General features: G+C 34.8%; 1 protein-coding gene across 1 annotated transcript in view; it reads left to right on the forward strand.

The window, feature by feature from the left end:
• MERTK (MER proto-oncogene, tyrosine kinase) overlaps positions 1-13,066 on the forward strand; it is a 118,095-nt gene that overhangs the window by 57,340 nt on the left and 47,689 nt on the right. The window contains exon 6 of the mRNA XM_074209278.1: positions 6,660-6,775. Within this exon, the coding sequence (XP_074065379.1) occupies positions 6,660-6,775 (116 nt within the window). The remainder of the gene's footprint in view (positions 1-6,659; positions 6,776-13,066) is intronic.

Genomic DNA, 13,066 nt, shown 5'->3' on the forward strand with positions numbered 1-13,066 from the left:
TTTGCATATTGCCTTAAGCTACAGAGGGAGGACACCCTCTTCCCTAGCCACACAGGGAAAAAACTCAAACTTTATTCCTAGAAGAGGCTCTTTGAGGACTCTACAGAATAGGCTTTGTGTGGTTTGCCAGGGCAAACCAAGGACTTGAATAAGGGAGCAGCCAGTGGTTTTCCCTGAGGTTGAGAGGATGAATTAGAGAAAATGAGTAAGTTATTCCCTTCTCAATCCTCTGCACTCCTTCCCTTCTCTACTTCCCACCCCCATTTCCCCTGGGCTGGCATTGCATGATAGCTAAGAATGACTAGAAGTTCTCTGAGCATAATAGGACTTGTCTCAGGTTCCAGTCCACCTATAAATTTGTAGGGAGATAGGGCAGCTATGTAATCGTGGATGAAAGCTACATAAACCCTAAACTTGAAAGAAAAAGAAATTCTCAATGTCAGTAATCACTTTTCATTGAATCTCTTTGCAAATCATCTATAATTCTCACAAATGTACATTGTCATACATGTTTCTGTTGTAATGTCTTCTTAAGAGTTTTTTCTTGTTGGAAACACAAATAAAAATATTTTTTTAAAAAGATTTTTCCTTTTGTGGTACTTGTAAGATTAGGAGGAAGTTTTTAAAAATAAACCACAGTCTGTTGAACCTTGCCCCTGACAACTTGATAATTTTTGACTAAATCAGTATAACTATTGCATTTTCAGTTGGAAGCAGAATGTTACAGAGGAGAAAAAAAGCACTAAACTTAGAAGAAACCCAGATTCTAATCACAACCTCAAGTGAACTAATTATCTAATCATTTAAATACACTACACAAAATTAATACAACATGGAGAGGTACAAAAGGGTATTAAAAACTCAGGGAAGGCTGAGTCCATTTTGGTCTAGAGGATGGAAGGAGAATCATAAAATCATTGATATTCAAACCATGTTATTAAAGACCTCAGTATCTCATAATTTCTACTTCTATCATTTTGTGATGCTATGACAATTCAGCAAGTATTTATGTAGAGTTTATTCTTCATATTTTACTGGCCTCTGAGGGAAATACAGAGATAACTTCCTGGTCTTTGCTCTCAAGCAGCTTACAGTCCAAGAGAGAGAAAATAGAGTGACATAAATCAGTGTTGGGACAAGGGTTAGGCCAGGTAGTCATACTAGAGCATGACATGATGTAGAATAATGGGAGAAGGGTATAAAGAGGAAGGATACACCAAATGATTCTTTATAGTATTTTTTTATGTGAACTTTGGCACAAAAAATTTCTTAAATGATAATTAGTTGCTTATGATATAATTAAGGCTCAGTGTTTCTGCAGAACAGGAATCCATGGAGGATGTATTTTTCAAACCTTTTTCTAGAGCACACAAATAACCTAAAACAAATTTGGAGAAGTTCAAAATCCTATAAAAGTTCAAAGAGTGAATGGGGTAAGAATATAAAGTAACTAACATTTGAACTCCTTGAAGGAGACATAGGATTTCTTTGGAGAATGAGAGAGACAGGAAGGGATATTATCTCCAGGATAAAATGCAAATTCCTTGTTCTGGAAATGTATGAAAGTAAAGTATATGCTTAGAAGAAAAGGCAAGAAGTCCTGTAATACAGCTGGGGTGAAGGGAAGTAGTAGGAGATAAGATTAAAAAAAGAAATTGGTATCAGGTTGAGGGATTTGAATGCCAGGTTGAGAAATTTGGATTTTATTTGGTAGGTAGTAGAAAATGATTATGAGTTTTCAACAGAGAAGTGAGGTTAACAGAGTTAGGAATTAGGAATATTAATCTGGAACTTCTGGATAGGAAGAAATGGAAGGAGATGATACTGAAGACAGGGATATAAAGTGGGGACGCTATTATCTTAGCAGGCAGGAACTTTGTTGAAGTGAGAACAGAAAGAGTGATGACAGAAATAAATAATAGTGAGGAAGCTGACTCAGATTTTTGTGTCTGAGTGACTTGGAAGAATAGTGATACCATTAATAGAAAAAAAAAAGGAAGTTAGGAGAAGATTTTGGAGGAAGATAAAGAGTTCAGTTTGGACATGTTAAGTTTAAGGTGCTGGTAGTGTATTGAGGTAGATATGTTTAGGAGTTAGAAATGTAAGTCTATATCTCAGGAGAGTGATCAAAGATAGATTTAGGAGGCATCCTTTTAGAGATGATCATTGAGACTATGACAGTAGATAAAGTAGTCTTGGGAGGGGTTTTAGAGAGGGAAAAAAGAGGAAAAGGCATCCCCCCCTTGAGGATTGTCTTCACTTAGGAGGCATGAGGAAGAAAAAGAGCCACCTGGTCAATAGCTGTACTGTGTTTTAGAGCCCAAGTCTCAAAAGATCCATTAACTTAAGCAGATTTCTCTGTAGCATCAACAAACTGTAGAGTTTTCAGTATAGTTAAAACTGTGATTTGATCTATTGAACCTCCTCCAAAGTCATACTCCAGGACTTCAGAGTGACTTTATCACAAAATATATTTTTTTTTCCTCTTTCATAGATCAATAGTTTGGCGATAAAAGAAGTAGGAAAAAACTTGAACTAGATTAAAATGTAATTGGGAATATTTAACAAAACTAAGTAGAAAATAATAAAACATAGTTAATTTTAAGTGGTGGTTTTCTAAGTCAGTATATAGCCCATGAGTATCCATTTGGATTTTGAGTTTGACACTACTGATATAGAGTTATGTTTCCTTTGAAGGTGACCAGCTTAATGGTTTAAAAAGGGCAAAGAAAGAACTTTATTTAAACTGCTAAAATTCAAGTCCAAAGAAATGTAATTGTCACACACTATTAAATTGAACCTTTTTAATTGGAGCTTTAGGATATTATGATCCCTCAGTTCATTTGTATGTAACTGTTTTTAAGGGTTAAGAGGATAAAACTCACAAAGTGACAAAACAAATAACTGGACTCAATGGGACAATTAAATATAAACCATTAATTTCATAAGGGAGAATATGAGAGTTTTTAACCACTTAAGTGAAAAATGAGTCTATGAGGACCAGGAAGCTCTAATCTTAGTTACTGAAAGTGGTGAATAAGAGTAAAGATTGAACATACTGAAAGAGATTAAAAATAAAAAGCAGGATGGGTATGTGAAGACAGTGGAAGGTGGAATAATCAGCTGAAACGGGTCAGCAATGAGTTTCCATATTGAAGTAGGAGAGAGGTGAAGCCTCTCAGAAATGCATGTGGTTTTGTTTTTTATTACACTTTTGCTCTAACAGGAAAAATTGGAGTGTGGAATTAAGATTTTTGATGATAGTTCTATTTGCTTCAAGCTGATTGGTCATAATAGCATTCTGGTACTTGAAGTAGTTTTCTGGTTTGCTCAGAGCTTCAACCTGGTATCTTCACTATTATTTATGTTTGCTACCAGCTGATTGAATGATGCAGTCTTGACAAGTGAATAGCCGTCTAGGGTTACCATCTTCCTTGCTCAGAGTCAGATTTATGAACTTTGTTAAAACTTTCTCACCTCTCTTTTAAGAGTTATTGTGAATTGAAAAAAGCTTATAAATCATTTGTTCAATTTTAAAGTAGTTTTCCCAGCTGGAGAGTAGTGAGGAAGAGAAGGGGAGCATTTAGCAACTTCTTGTGATATAAATTTTCTTGAATATTTCAATGATATCAAGGCCTGAAGTTCAGTTTTAAGTTACTCGAGGACATAGATTCTTCATGTAATCCTTTTCCAGGTTTCTCCTCCATAGATACTGAATCAATATCTGTTTACTTGTGAACTGTAAGGAATTTATTATTACTGCATTTACTTTATTTGAATATCATGTTTGTTATTATTGTTTTCACCTTATTTTTCAGTACATGGTTAAGTTTTAAGATCTAAAGTGACATCATTTTAAGCGTATGTGTTTGTATAAAAGAAAGCATGCTGGTGAGGATTCAAAAACTATAGAGGTGAGGAAGGAGAATGTAACTTCAAAAATAGACTTACTTCTTAGGATCCTGAGAGGCTTTTAGTATAGTTTTATGGTTGTTCTTCTTTGAAACTCAAGCTTGTATGTGTGAGTATATATTGGTATGGACAAATAAACCTAGTGAATAATTATATGTCTGAATAACTGGTGTGAGGCAGTAGTCTGTGTCTGGTTACTCACATATGCCTATGCAAAATAAATGTAAGTTAATTTTTTGTGGGGTAAGGCATTAGTAGAAAAGAGATACAGAAGAATATTCATATGAAGAAGGCACTTGAGCTAAGGAAACTAGGGATTTTAAGTAGCAGAAGTGAGAAGGAAGTGCATTTCAGGCATACTGGACAAACTGGGCAAAGTCACAGATATAGAGATAAAATATTATAATAATAAAATAATAGGATTTAGTATTTATATGGCACTTTAAGGTTTACAAAGTGCTTTACAATATATCTCCTCGCCAACACTGGGAAGTAGGAGTTATATATAGTGTTCAGTTGTTTCAGTCATGTTCAACTCTTTATGACTCCATATGGGGTTTTCCTGGCAAAGATACTGGGTGGTTTGACATTTCTGTCTGTAGCTTATTTCATAGATGAGGAAACTGAGGCAAACAGGATTAAGTGACTAGCCCAGGGCCACACAACTATTTAAGTAACTGAGTCTGGATTTTAACTCAGGTCTTCCTGTCTCTAAATTCAGAGCTCTATCCATTGGGTCATCTAGCTGAGTATCAGATATGAGACATAGCAAGAAGGTTAGTTTAGCTGGTTGTAAGAATGTATGAAATGGAGTAATATATAATAAACCAGAAAAGGGAGAATGGCATCAGAAAACTGGGAGTCCTGGAAAAATAAAGCATCTTACCCAAGTTGAGGTATGTAGGTACCTTATAGTTTAATTAGATTATCATCTTTTAGTATTTTGTTTACTATATTTAAAGTAAATGTTTATTACCCTTTAAAAGTTAATATAATTTATCTTTAGAATAATATTTAAGAAAAAGTAGGAATAGTAACAATCATACAACTAATTAAAAGGGTACGGAATAAGGATGCTCCAATACTTTTAGCTTCAAAAAACCAGTGTAGTCTAGGTTTCTAAAGAGCCCTTCAGAAGATTCTTTTGCCATGAAAGTATCAAACTGAAAGTTCATGACAGAGGGACTGAATGACTTCCTTCCTTCCTTGATTCCATATCCCATTATTGTAATTTCCATGAGAAATATTAGGAATTCTAAGAATCCATGAGTGAGTAAGACTGACTCATGGCAAGAAAAGGGAAAGATAAGTTGTAAAGACATAAAACTTATGCTCTTCAAACATTTTAGAATTTTTTAAAGTAATAAATAACATATGTAAGGAAATTACAGATGTTCCTTACTTAGTACTTAGAAAAGATGCTGCAGCTGTGAATTTATGTAAATTCTACCCTAATTAGGTGATTTAAAAAAGAGTTTTCCACTAATATCTTTTAAAAATCTTTTCCCAGCTAACCTCTTTATTCAGAGTCAAATTTATAATTTTGTGTGCACTGCACCTTCAGGCATGAAGGCTAATAAATACTCCAAAATGGAATAATTTAGGGAAGCTTTGCAAATAAACTATCAGTCAATTGTTTAGACTGAATTCTACCTCATGTTGTGTTAGTTGAACAGAAAGCTTATTTTACTCACATAACTGTACTTTTTGAAAGCAGAGACTTAGAGACCAATTCAATTTGGATGGTTAAAGGTTTTTTTAAAATTTTATTTGTGGCAACAGGGTTAAGTGACTTGTCCAAGGTCACACAGCTAGGGAATTATTAAGTATCTAAGACTGGATTTGAACTCGGGTCCTCCTGACTCCAGAACCAGTGCTCTCGCCACTGCAACCACCTAACTGCCCCTCAAGACTTTAAATCTAGGGGCAGCTAGGTGGCGCAGTGGATAGAGCACTGGCCCTGGCGTCAGGAGGACCCGAGTTCAAATTCGACCTCAGACACTGAATAATTGCCTAGTTGTGTGGCCTTGGGTAAGCCATGTAACCCCATTGCCTTGAAAAAAACCTTAAAAAAAAGACTTTAAATCTAACCCTTCAAATAATCTTTGCAACACAAGTCAGAAGTGGGTTTGAAGCCCAATTCTGATACTAACTGTATAATAATAGACAAATGTTGCAACCTCCTTAGGTCTGTTTCCTTATCTATAAAATGCTTCACAGATTTGTGAGGAGAATGCTTTATAAGTATATAAATATGAATTTTTATTATGGGCTTAGTCCAGCATTAAAAATTTTAAAAAATAAAAATTTTGTTTTCTTACCAGGCATACCTGGAAGATTTAAAGGCTATGATTATAGAAGAACTGAAAAGGGATGAAAAATTCCCCAGGAACCTTGGCTCTTTTTAAGTGATGTGGTAGAAAAATTGGTAGATATAGAATCAGAAGACCTACATTTGAATCTTAGTCATTTACAATTTTTGTAACACAAACTTTCTTGGTCTCAAGCTAACTTGTCAGTGAATGATGCAATTGAAGGAGTGAATTGTAAGATCCTTTAGAGTTCTAAATCTTTACTATTATGACTAGCTTTCTCTCTGACTTTTTCATTCTTCTTCCTCCTATGTTTATCTGACTGTGTAATGACATTTTTTTCTAGTAACTCCCTACCTTTCTGAAGACTCATTGCTTTTAAAGAACTTGAATTGTTGTCATTGAGGTAGTTTATGATTTTTTTCTTTTCCTTAGCCATTCCTTCTGCACCAAGTGAAGTCAGTATCAAGAACAAGACTGCACATACCCTCCTGATCTCATGGGTGCCAGGCTTTGACGGGTATTCTCCCTTCATCAACTGTAGTATTCATGTAAGTGTCAATAGTAAGAAAGAAAACTATCATGCAGACGTTGGAAGTATTGTATTTTTTTCTTAAAAAGGCCATTTGTGATTTATTGCCATTTTTATAAATATTATATTTATACAACTCCATAAGGTTTGTGTTCTGGTTGTTCACTTGCTTCAGCAGTGTCTAACTCTTCTTGACCCCATTTAAGGTCTTCTCAGCAAAGATACAGGAGTGGTTTGCCATTTACTTCTCCAACTCATTATTTTACAAATGAGTAAAACTGAGACAAACATGGTTAAGTGATTTTCCCAGAGTCACACCATTAGCAAGTGTCTGAGGCAGATTTGAATCCAGGTATTCCTGACTCCAGACTCAGAACTTTATCCACTGTGACACTTAACTGTCCTTTAAAGTTTGTGTATCACTTTAATACACTATCTTATTTGATCCTAACAATCCACTGAGGTTACTAACTTCATCTTACATATGAGGAAATTAAAGCTCAAAGAGGTCAAATGACTTCAATCATATAATTTGAACCCAGCTCTTCCTGAACTCTGTTCACTATTCCATGTTGTCTCCTGGCTCTTCACCCTGAGTAAATATTCACCTTCTAATATAAACCAACACTATCTATTCAACTGACTCAGGTCTCCCTATGGACATATTTTTCATCTGAAAGGTACCCTTCTCTTTTCATTTAGCTGATATGAAGATCATTATTTACATGATCCTCAGATTTTTAAAAACCAATTGAAATGTCTTCCTTTAGTTTCCTAGGCAATACCAACCATGTCAGCTGACTTTAGTGCCATGGTTTCCATCTAGTTCGGTGGCTGTTGACATCCCAGTGTTTAATTCTTGGTGCCAGATGGAATTTGTTTTTGTACAAAGCTTCTTCTACTTTTTTTTCAACAGCTGCTTCAACCAATTTTTACCTGGAAGGGTTAAAAAAATGGTAAAATAGGTCAACTTCTGATATAATCCAATACAACAAATATTCATTAAGGATCCACGATGTATAAAATATTGTGTGCTAGGGGTACAAAGACAAAATAAAAAAACATCCCTTGCCTGTGAGAAGTATATATCTACTGGATAAGAATATATATATATATATATATATATATATATATATATGTAAATATTTATATTTTATATATATGTATGTATATGAAAACACACACATATGTATATTTTAATGGTTGTGCTTATTATTATGGGAGAATAGGGACTTGGTAGGGGAGGAAAGAGGATTTATAAACTGAGGGCACTGACCCTGGAAGGGGGAAAGCACAGATATCTCCAAAAACAATGTCACCTACCTTGTAGTTTTGCTTGCAACTTGGGAATGTTGCTGACCACACCACACAAAATTGTCCTCAGCATCTAATCCTATAAAGTGCTAGATGAGATTCTACATAGTCTTATGAATCTATGTCTACCCTGACCACTTCTCTACCTCTTCTGGTTAAAGGGTTAAACTGAATTAGCTCCATTTGACCTACCATATTTTCATGCTATATTATAATAATGTATCCTTATGCTTGTAGAAACTATGCATAGTTTTGAGAAATTTGACCAATCCACTCCACTTTTAGATTCTGACTTGTTAACAAATGAATGTTCTGGATGAGATTCAGATAAAAACACTAGTAAGATACGCCCTTCTATTTCCTTTGCCCGATTTATGAAAGATATCATGGTATTTGAACCACATCTTTCATTTCGGTTTTTTAATTGCCCCACACAGGTTTGAAATTCCCTATCTTCTCTTTCTCTGGGATATTAATCGGGATGAGACTTACAGAATTTTTCTCATCCCATATTATGTTCTCCAAAACCCCTCCCTTTGCCCCAAAAATGTGTGTCTGAAAATGCAGCTCAGGAAATTAGGGTGGGAGGGGGAAGGACAAAGATGTTTCCTTTGATTTCATTTTTGATGCTTGGTCACCAGGAAGTAGGTACAGCCTTTAAAGTCCCAAAACAAAATGTGATTACTGACAAGTGCCAGGAATCCCCAAGGGATAAACACACATGATTTCTTGTGCCTCCTTCTAATGGCTTGTCAGTATGAACTAACGACATTTTGGCAGCTTTGTATAATTTGATGTGAGCATGAGTCATAAATACTGCCAGCCATGAGAAGTGATTTTACTCTTTCCTCTCCTGAAATGCCTGCCTCTGACTGTTTTTCCCTTATTAATCCTGAAGGCATTTGGAATTCCAGAAATGTGAATTCACAGTAACTTGACCTGGATTTAGATCTTCTAAAGTAGGACTAAGATTTAGATATTCTAAAGTAAGAATAAAGCTATTTTACACTCTACACAGTAATTACAATGATATGACTAAGAAGAATGAGCTACGTGACTTTAAAATTCCCCTGGGTTGTTAAGGCATAGTGTTACCAAGTAGAAGCTGGAACATACTGCAGAGTAGGTACCATTAAGAACCTTTGACATCTGAGAGCACAGGCATATATCAGTAGCAAATTTAGTGATCTCTTGTGAAATATTTTGTTCAGGGAAGAGTCGTAATTAGAGTAAGGTGATTGGGACTTTGCCCCAGGGTATGGAATTTAGAGGGCATTGACAGCAATTGCAGTCTTTTGATAGCATAGAAACAGTAGGTCCTCCTTGGCAAAAATAAGTACAATAGGAAGCTATCAGAAAGTACACTAGTCTGAGTGTTTCCCTTTCCTTATCCTGCTCCCTTTTACAAGCCACGTGTTTCTGTCTCCTTGCAACAGGGTGATGGGTCCCCTTAGCCTTACAAGAGATCCTACTTTGTGCAACCTATTCCTTGCACATAAATTCCTAGCTATAGCTGTGGCTTAGGTATTCAATCTAGGAAAGGAAAGAGAAGAATAATTACGGTATAGAAAATAAAATTTTGGATTTGTAGTCAGAGCCTGATTAGTAATAACAAACATTATGTGGCACTTTTTTCTGTGCCAGGCACTTTAAAATCATCTCAATTTGATCTTCATAGCTATCCTGGGAAGTAAGTACTCTTGAAGCCCTTATTTTACAGAAGAGGAAACTGAGGCAAATAAGGGCTAAGTGACTTGCTCAGAGTCACATAGTAAGTGCCTGAGGTCAGATTTGAACTCAATTCTTTTTGATTCTGGGACCAGCACTTGATCCGCTCTGATGGATCAAGGCTCTTATTTCTCTTGGCCTCAGTTTTTTTTTTAATATCTGAAACGAGGGGATTGAACTAGATGATGTCTAAGGTTCCTTTCATCTATTATTCTACATTTTCTTTCATATCTGCAAGTTATTTTTGGCATCTTTCAGGAATCCAGTATCATTTTCTAGATATATTAAGAAGAAAATATGAATCTATCACAGTCCTATTTGTTTGGGAAATAGAAAATAATTAACATTCCTTCCCCTGTTACCTAGAAAAGGAATAATTTATTTCAATAATTAGGTAAGCATTTATTGAGCTCGAATTGTGTGCTGAGTATTTAGAAACAACAGTCCTTGTCCTCAAAGAATTAGAGTTTATGTGATTTGAGCATGGTAAACAGATTACAACATAAACACAAGGAATGAAATTAAAAAGTTATACAAAATAAATGTAGGGTAATTGGAGGGTTCAGAACTACTAAGGGTTCAGAAAAGGTCTCTGGTAGGAGATGGTCTCTGAACCAAGTCTTAAAGGGAGCTAGACAGTCCAAAAGATAAAGATGAAGAAAAGAGCATTCTGGAGATAAGGACTAGACACAAAAGACAAGTTAACAGAAGTAGGATGACTTGGCTGACATATAGAGTACATGAAAAAAGTTAATGTAAAATCAATTTTGGAATGGAGCCAAATTATGATAGGTAAAATCTTTTAAAGAATTATAAATAGAGGCAGCTAGGTGGTGCAGTCGATAGAGCACTGGTCCTGGAGTCAGGAATATCTGAGTTCAAATCTGACCTCAGACAATTAATAATTACCTAGCTGAGTGACCTTGGGCAAGTCACTTAACCCCACTGCCTTGCAAAACAACAAAAATAAAAATAGATGAATTTGTATTCTATCTTATAAGGCAGTAACTGAATCATATATATTAAGTATTATTTTTTATTATTCTGTTCATCCAAGACAAAATAACTTACCCTAGGTCACTAACTGTGTCATCTAGACCCCTGGAGGGAGAAGTTAGTACTTCTGAGTTCTGAGATTATTAAAATTACCCTTTAGTGGATTAAATTTTTTATTATTCATTCTTTAAAAAGTTTTAATGTCTTAGTGATGACTTTTTTTGCAATATAGTAATTTCCTGATATAGTTTTCCCCATTCTGAGAACCATTCTTTTGTAACAAAAAGAGGCAAAAAATCCAACCAATTCATTTAATTGCCTGACAGCATTAGTAATACTTCTCACAAATAGTCTCCTTCTCTTACTGAGAACTGGGAAGTCTGCTTCATCATTTATTTTCCTATACTGATGATAATCATAAGATAATTGGATCAAAACTTTGGTGCTTTAAGGACATAGAGGTAATTAAGTTCAAACCCCTTAGTTTACAGATAAGAAAACTAATGTATAAAGAGGAGAGATGAATTGTGGATCCTATTCTGGGGCAGAATTTGAACCCACATATTTCTGACTCCTGACCCTGTTCCCATCTACATTACAGTTCATCTGAATTTAGCTGTTTTTAAAAATAATTTTCTTTTTTTAATTCATATATTTATTTTATTCTAAATAAACACCATGGGGTGGGTGGCTAGGTGGTGCAGTGGATAGAGCACCAGCCCTGGAGTCAGGAGTACCTGTGTTCAAATCTGGCCTCAGACACTTAATAATTAACTAGCTGTGTGACCTTGGGTGAGCCACTTGACCCCATTGCCTTGCAAAAAAAACTAAAAAAACAAAAAACTAAATAAACACTATATATATATATATATATATATATATATATATATATATATATGGATATATATGGAGAGAGAGAGAGAGAGAGAGAGAGGAAAGAGTATAACAGAAGAAGATTGCCACAAAACTGAATATTTATATTATGTGCCACTTGCTTTTTCTTTTAACTGTGTAATAAATTCAACATGTAGCATTTGAAACTGTCCCGTCTTTAATTTTTCTGGTTTCTCAGTTCCTTTTGGAGTATTTTTTTAAAAGATGCTTCATTGATCTCCTTTTCTTTTTGCTACCTCACCCCTAACTTCCTTCATTTTCCAAGACCACTCTGCATCTCCAATGCCCTTATAAATATTCATGGTCAAGAAAAACTAATTATTTTATTGTCTATGTCCAAAAATGTATCTTTTATTCCATATTTTGGGCCCTTCCTCTTGGTAGGTAGAATGCATCATAATCAAGTCCTCTGAATTGTAATGATGAGAATTTTTAAGTTTTCAAAATTTTTTAAATAATTTTTTTCTTCATAATGTTCTTTCAGTGAACAGAGTGCAGTCTTGTAGTGAGGAAAACTTGAGTTCAAATCCTTCCTCAGACACTTACTAACTTTGTGACCCTGGGCATGTCATATATACCCTCTGTTGGCTTTTCCAGTGAAGAAGGAAATGGCAAACTGTTACTTGGACAATATGGTCAAAAGGGGTCACAAAGAGTCAGACGTGACTGAATAACCAATAATTCTCCTGATTGTTTTGTTTATCTTTATCACTTTATATGTGTCTCCCCAATTTCTTCTGAAATTGTCCATTTCATCCTTTCTTATGGCACAATATTACATTATATTTGTATAACTTCATTATTGCTTTAGCCATTTTCCAATAGGACAGCCCTTTACTTTCCAGTTTTTGGCTATGATAAAAGTACTTTTCCTCTAATTGATTTCTTTAGTGTATAGTCTTAGTAGGGGTATTGCTGAGTCAATTATATATATATATATCTTATTAATTTTATACACATGATTAGTTATATATAATATTAATAATTATATGTGGTCTAATTTTATGTAGTCATAGGTTTATTAATATATATGTGTAAAACTTCCCTATCCCTCTTTGACTTTAGTTCTTTGACACCTATAACAGCCCCAATTTAAAAAAAATACTGGCATTTTATTAATAATTAGTATAACTTGGAAAGGGCACTAACCTGAGAGTTAAAATGCTTAGTTTCAGCCATTTTCTAAGTAGGCAAACTTAAGCATATTGTTTGACCTTTTTTAACCTCAATTTCCTCATTGGTGAAGCAGGGATAATAATCCCTTTCCTGTCTTCCTTAGAGTATCTCCTGTACTGATATAGATCTTCAACTGTCTTATAAATTACAATTCATATGGAGTGACTTGTCCAGTCACTCTGACCAGTGTGTAGTAAAGGAA

This window comes from Macrotis lagotis, chromosome 1 (assembly GCF_037893015.1).
Source record: "Macrotis lagotis isolate mMagLag1 chromosome 1, bilby.v1.9.chrom.fasta, whole genome shotgun sequence".
NCBI classification, from domain to species: domain Eukaryota; kingdom Metazoa; phylum Chordata; class Mammalia; order Peramelemorphia; family Peramelidae; genus Macrotis; species Macrotis lagotis.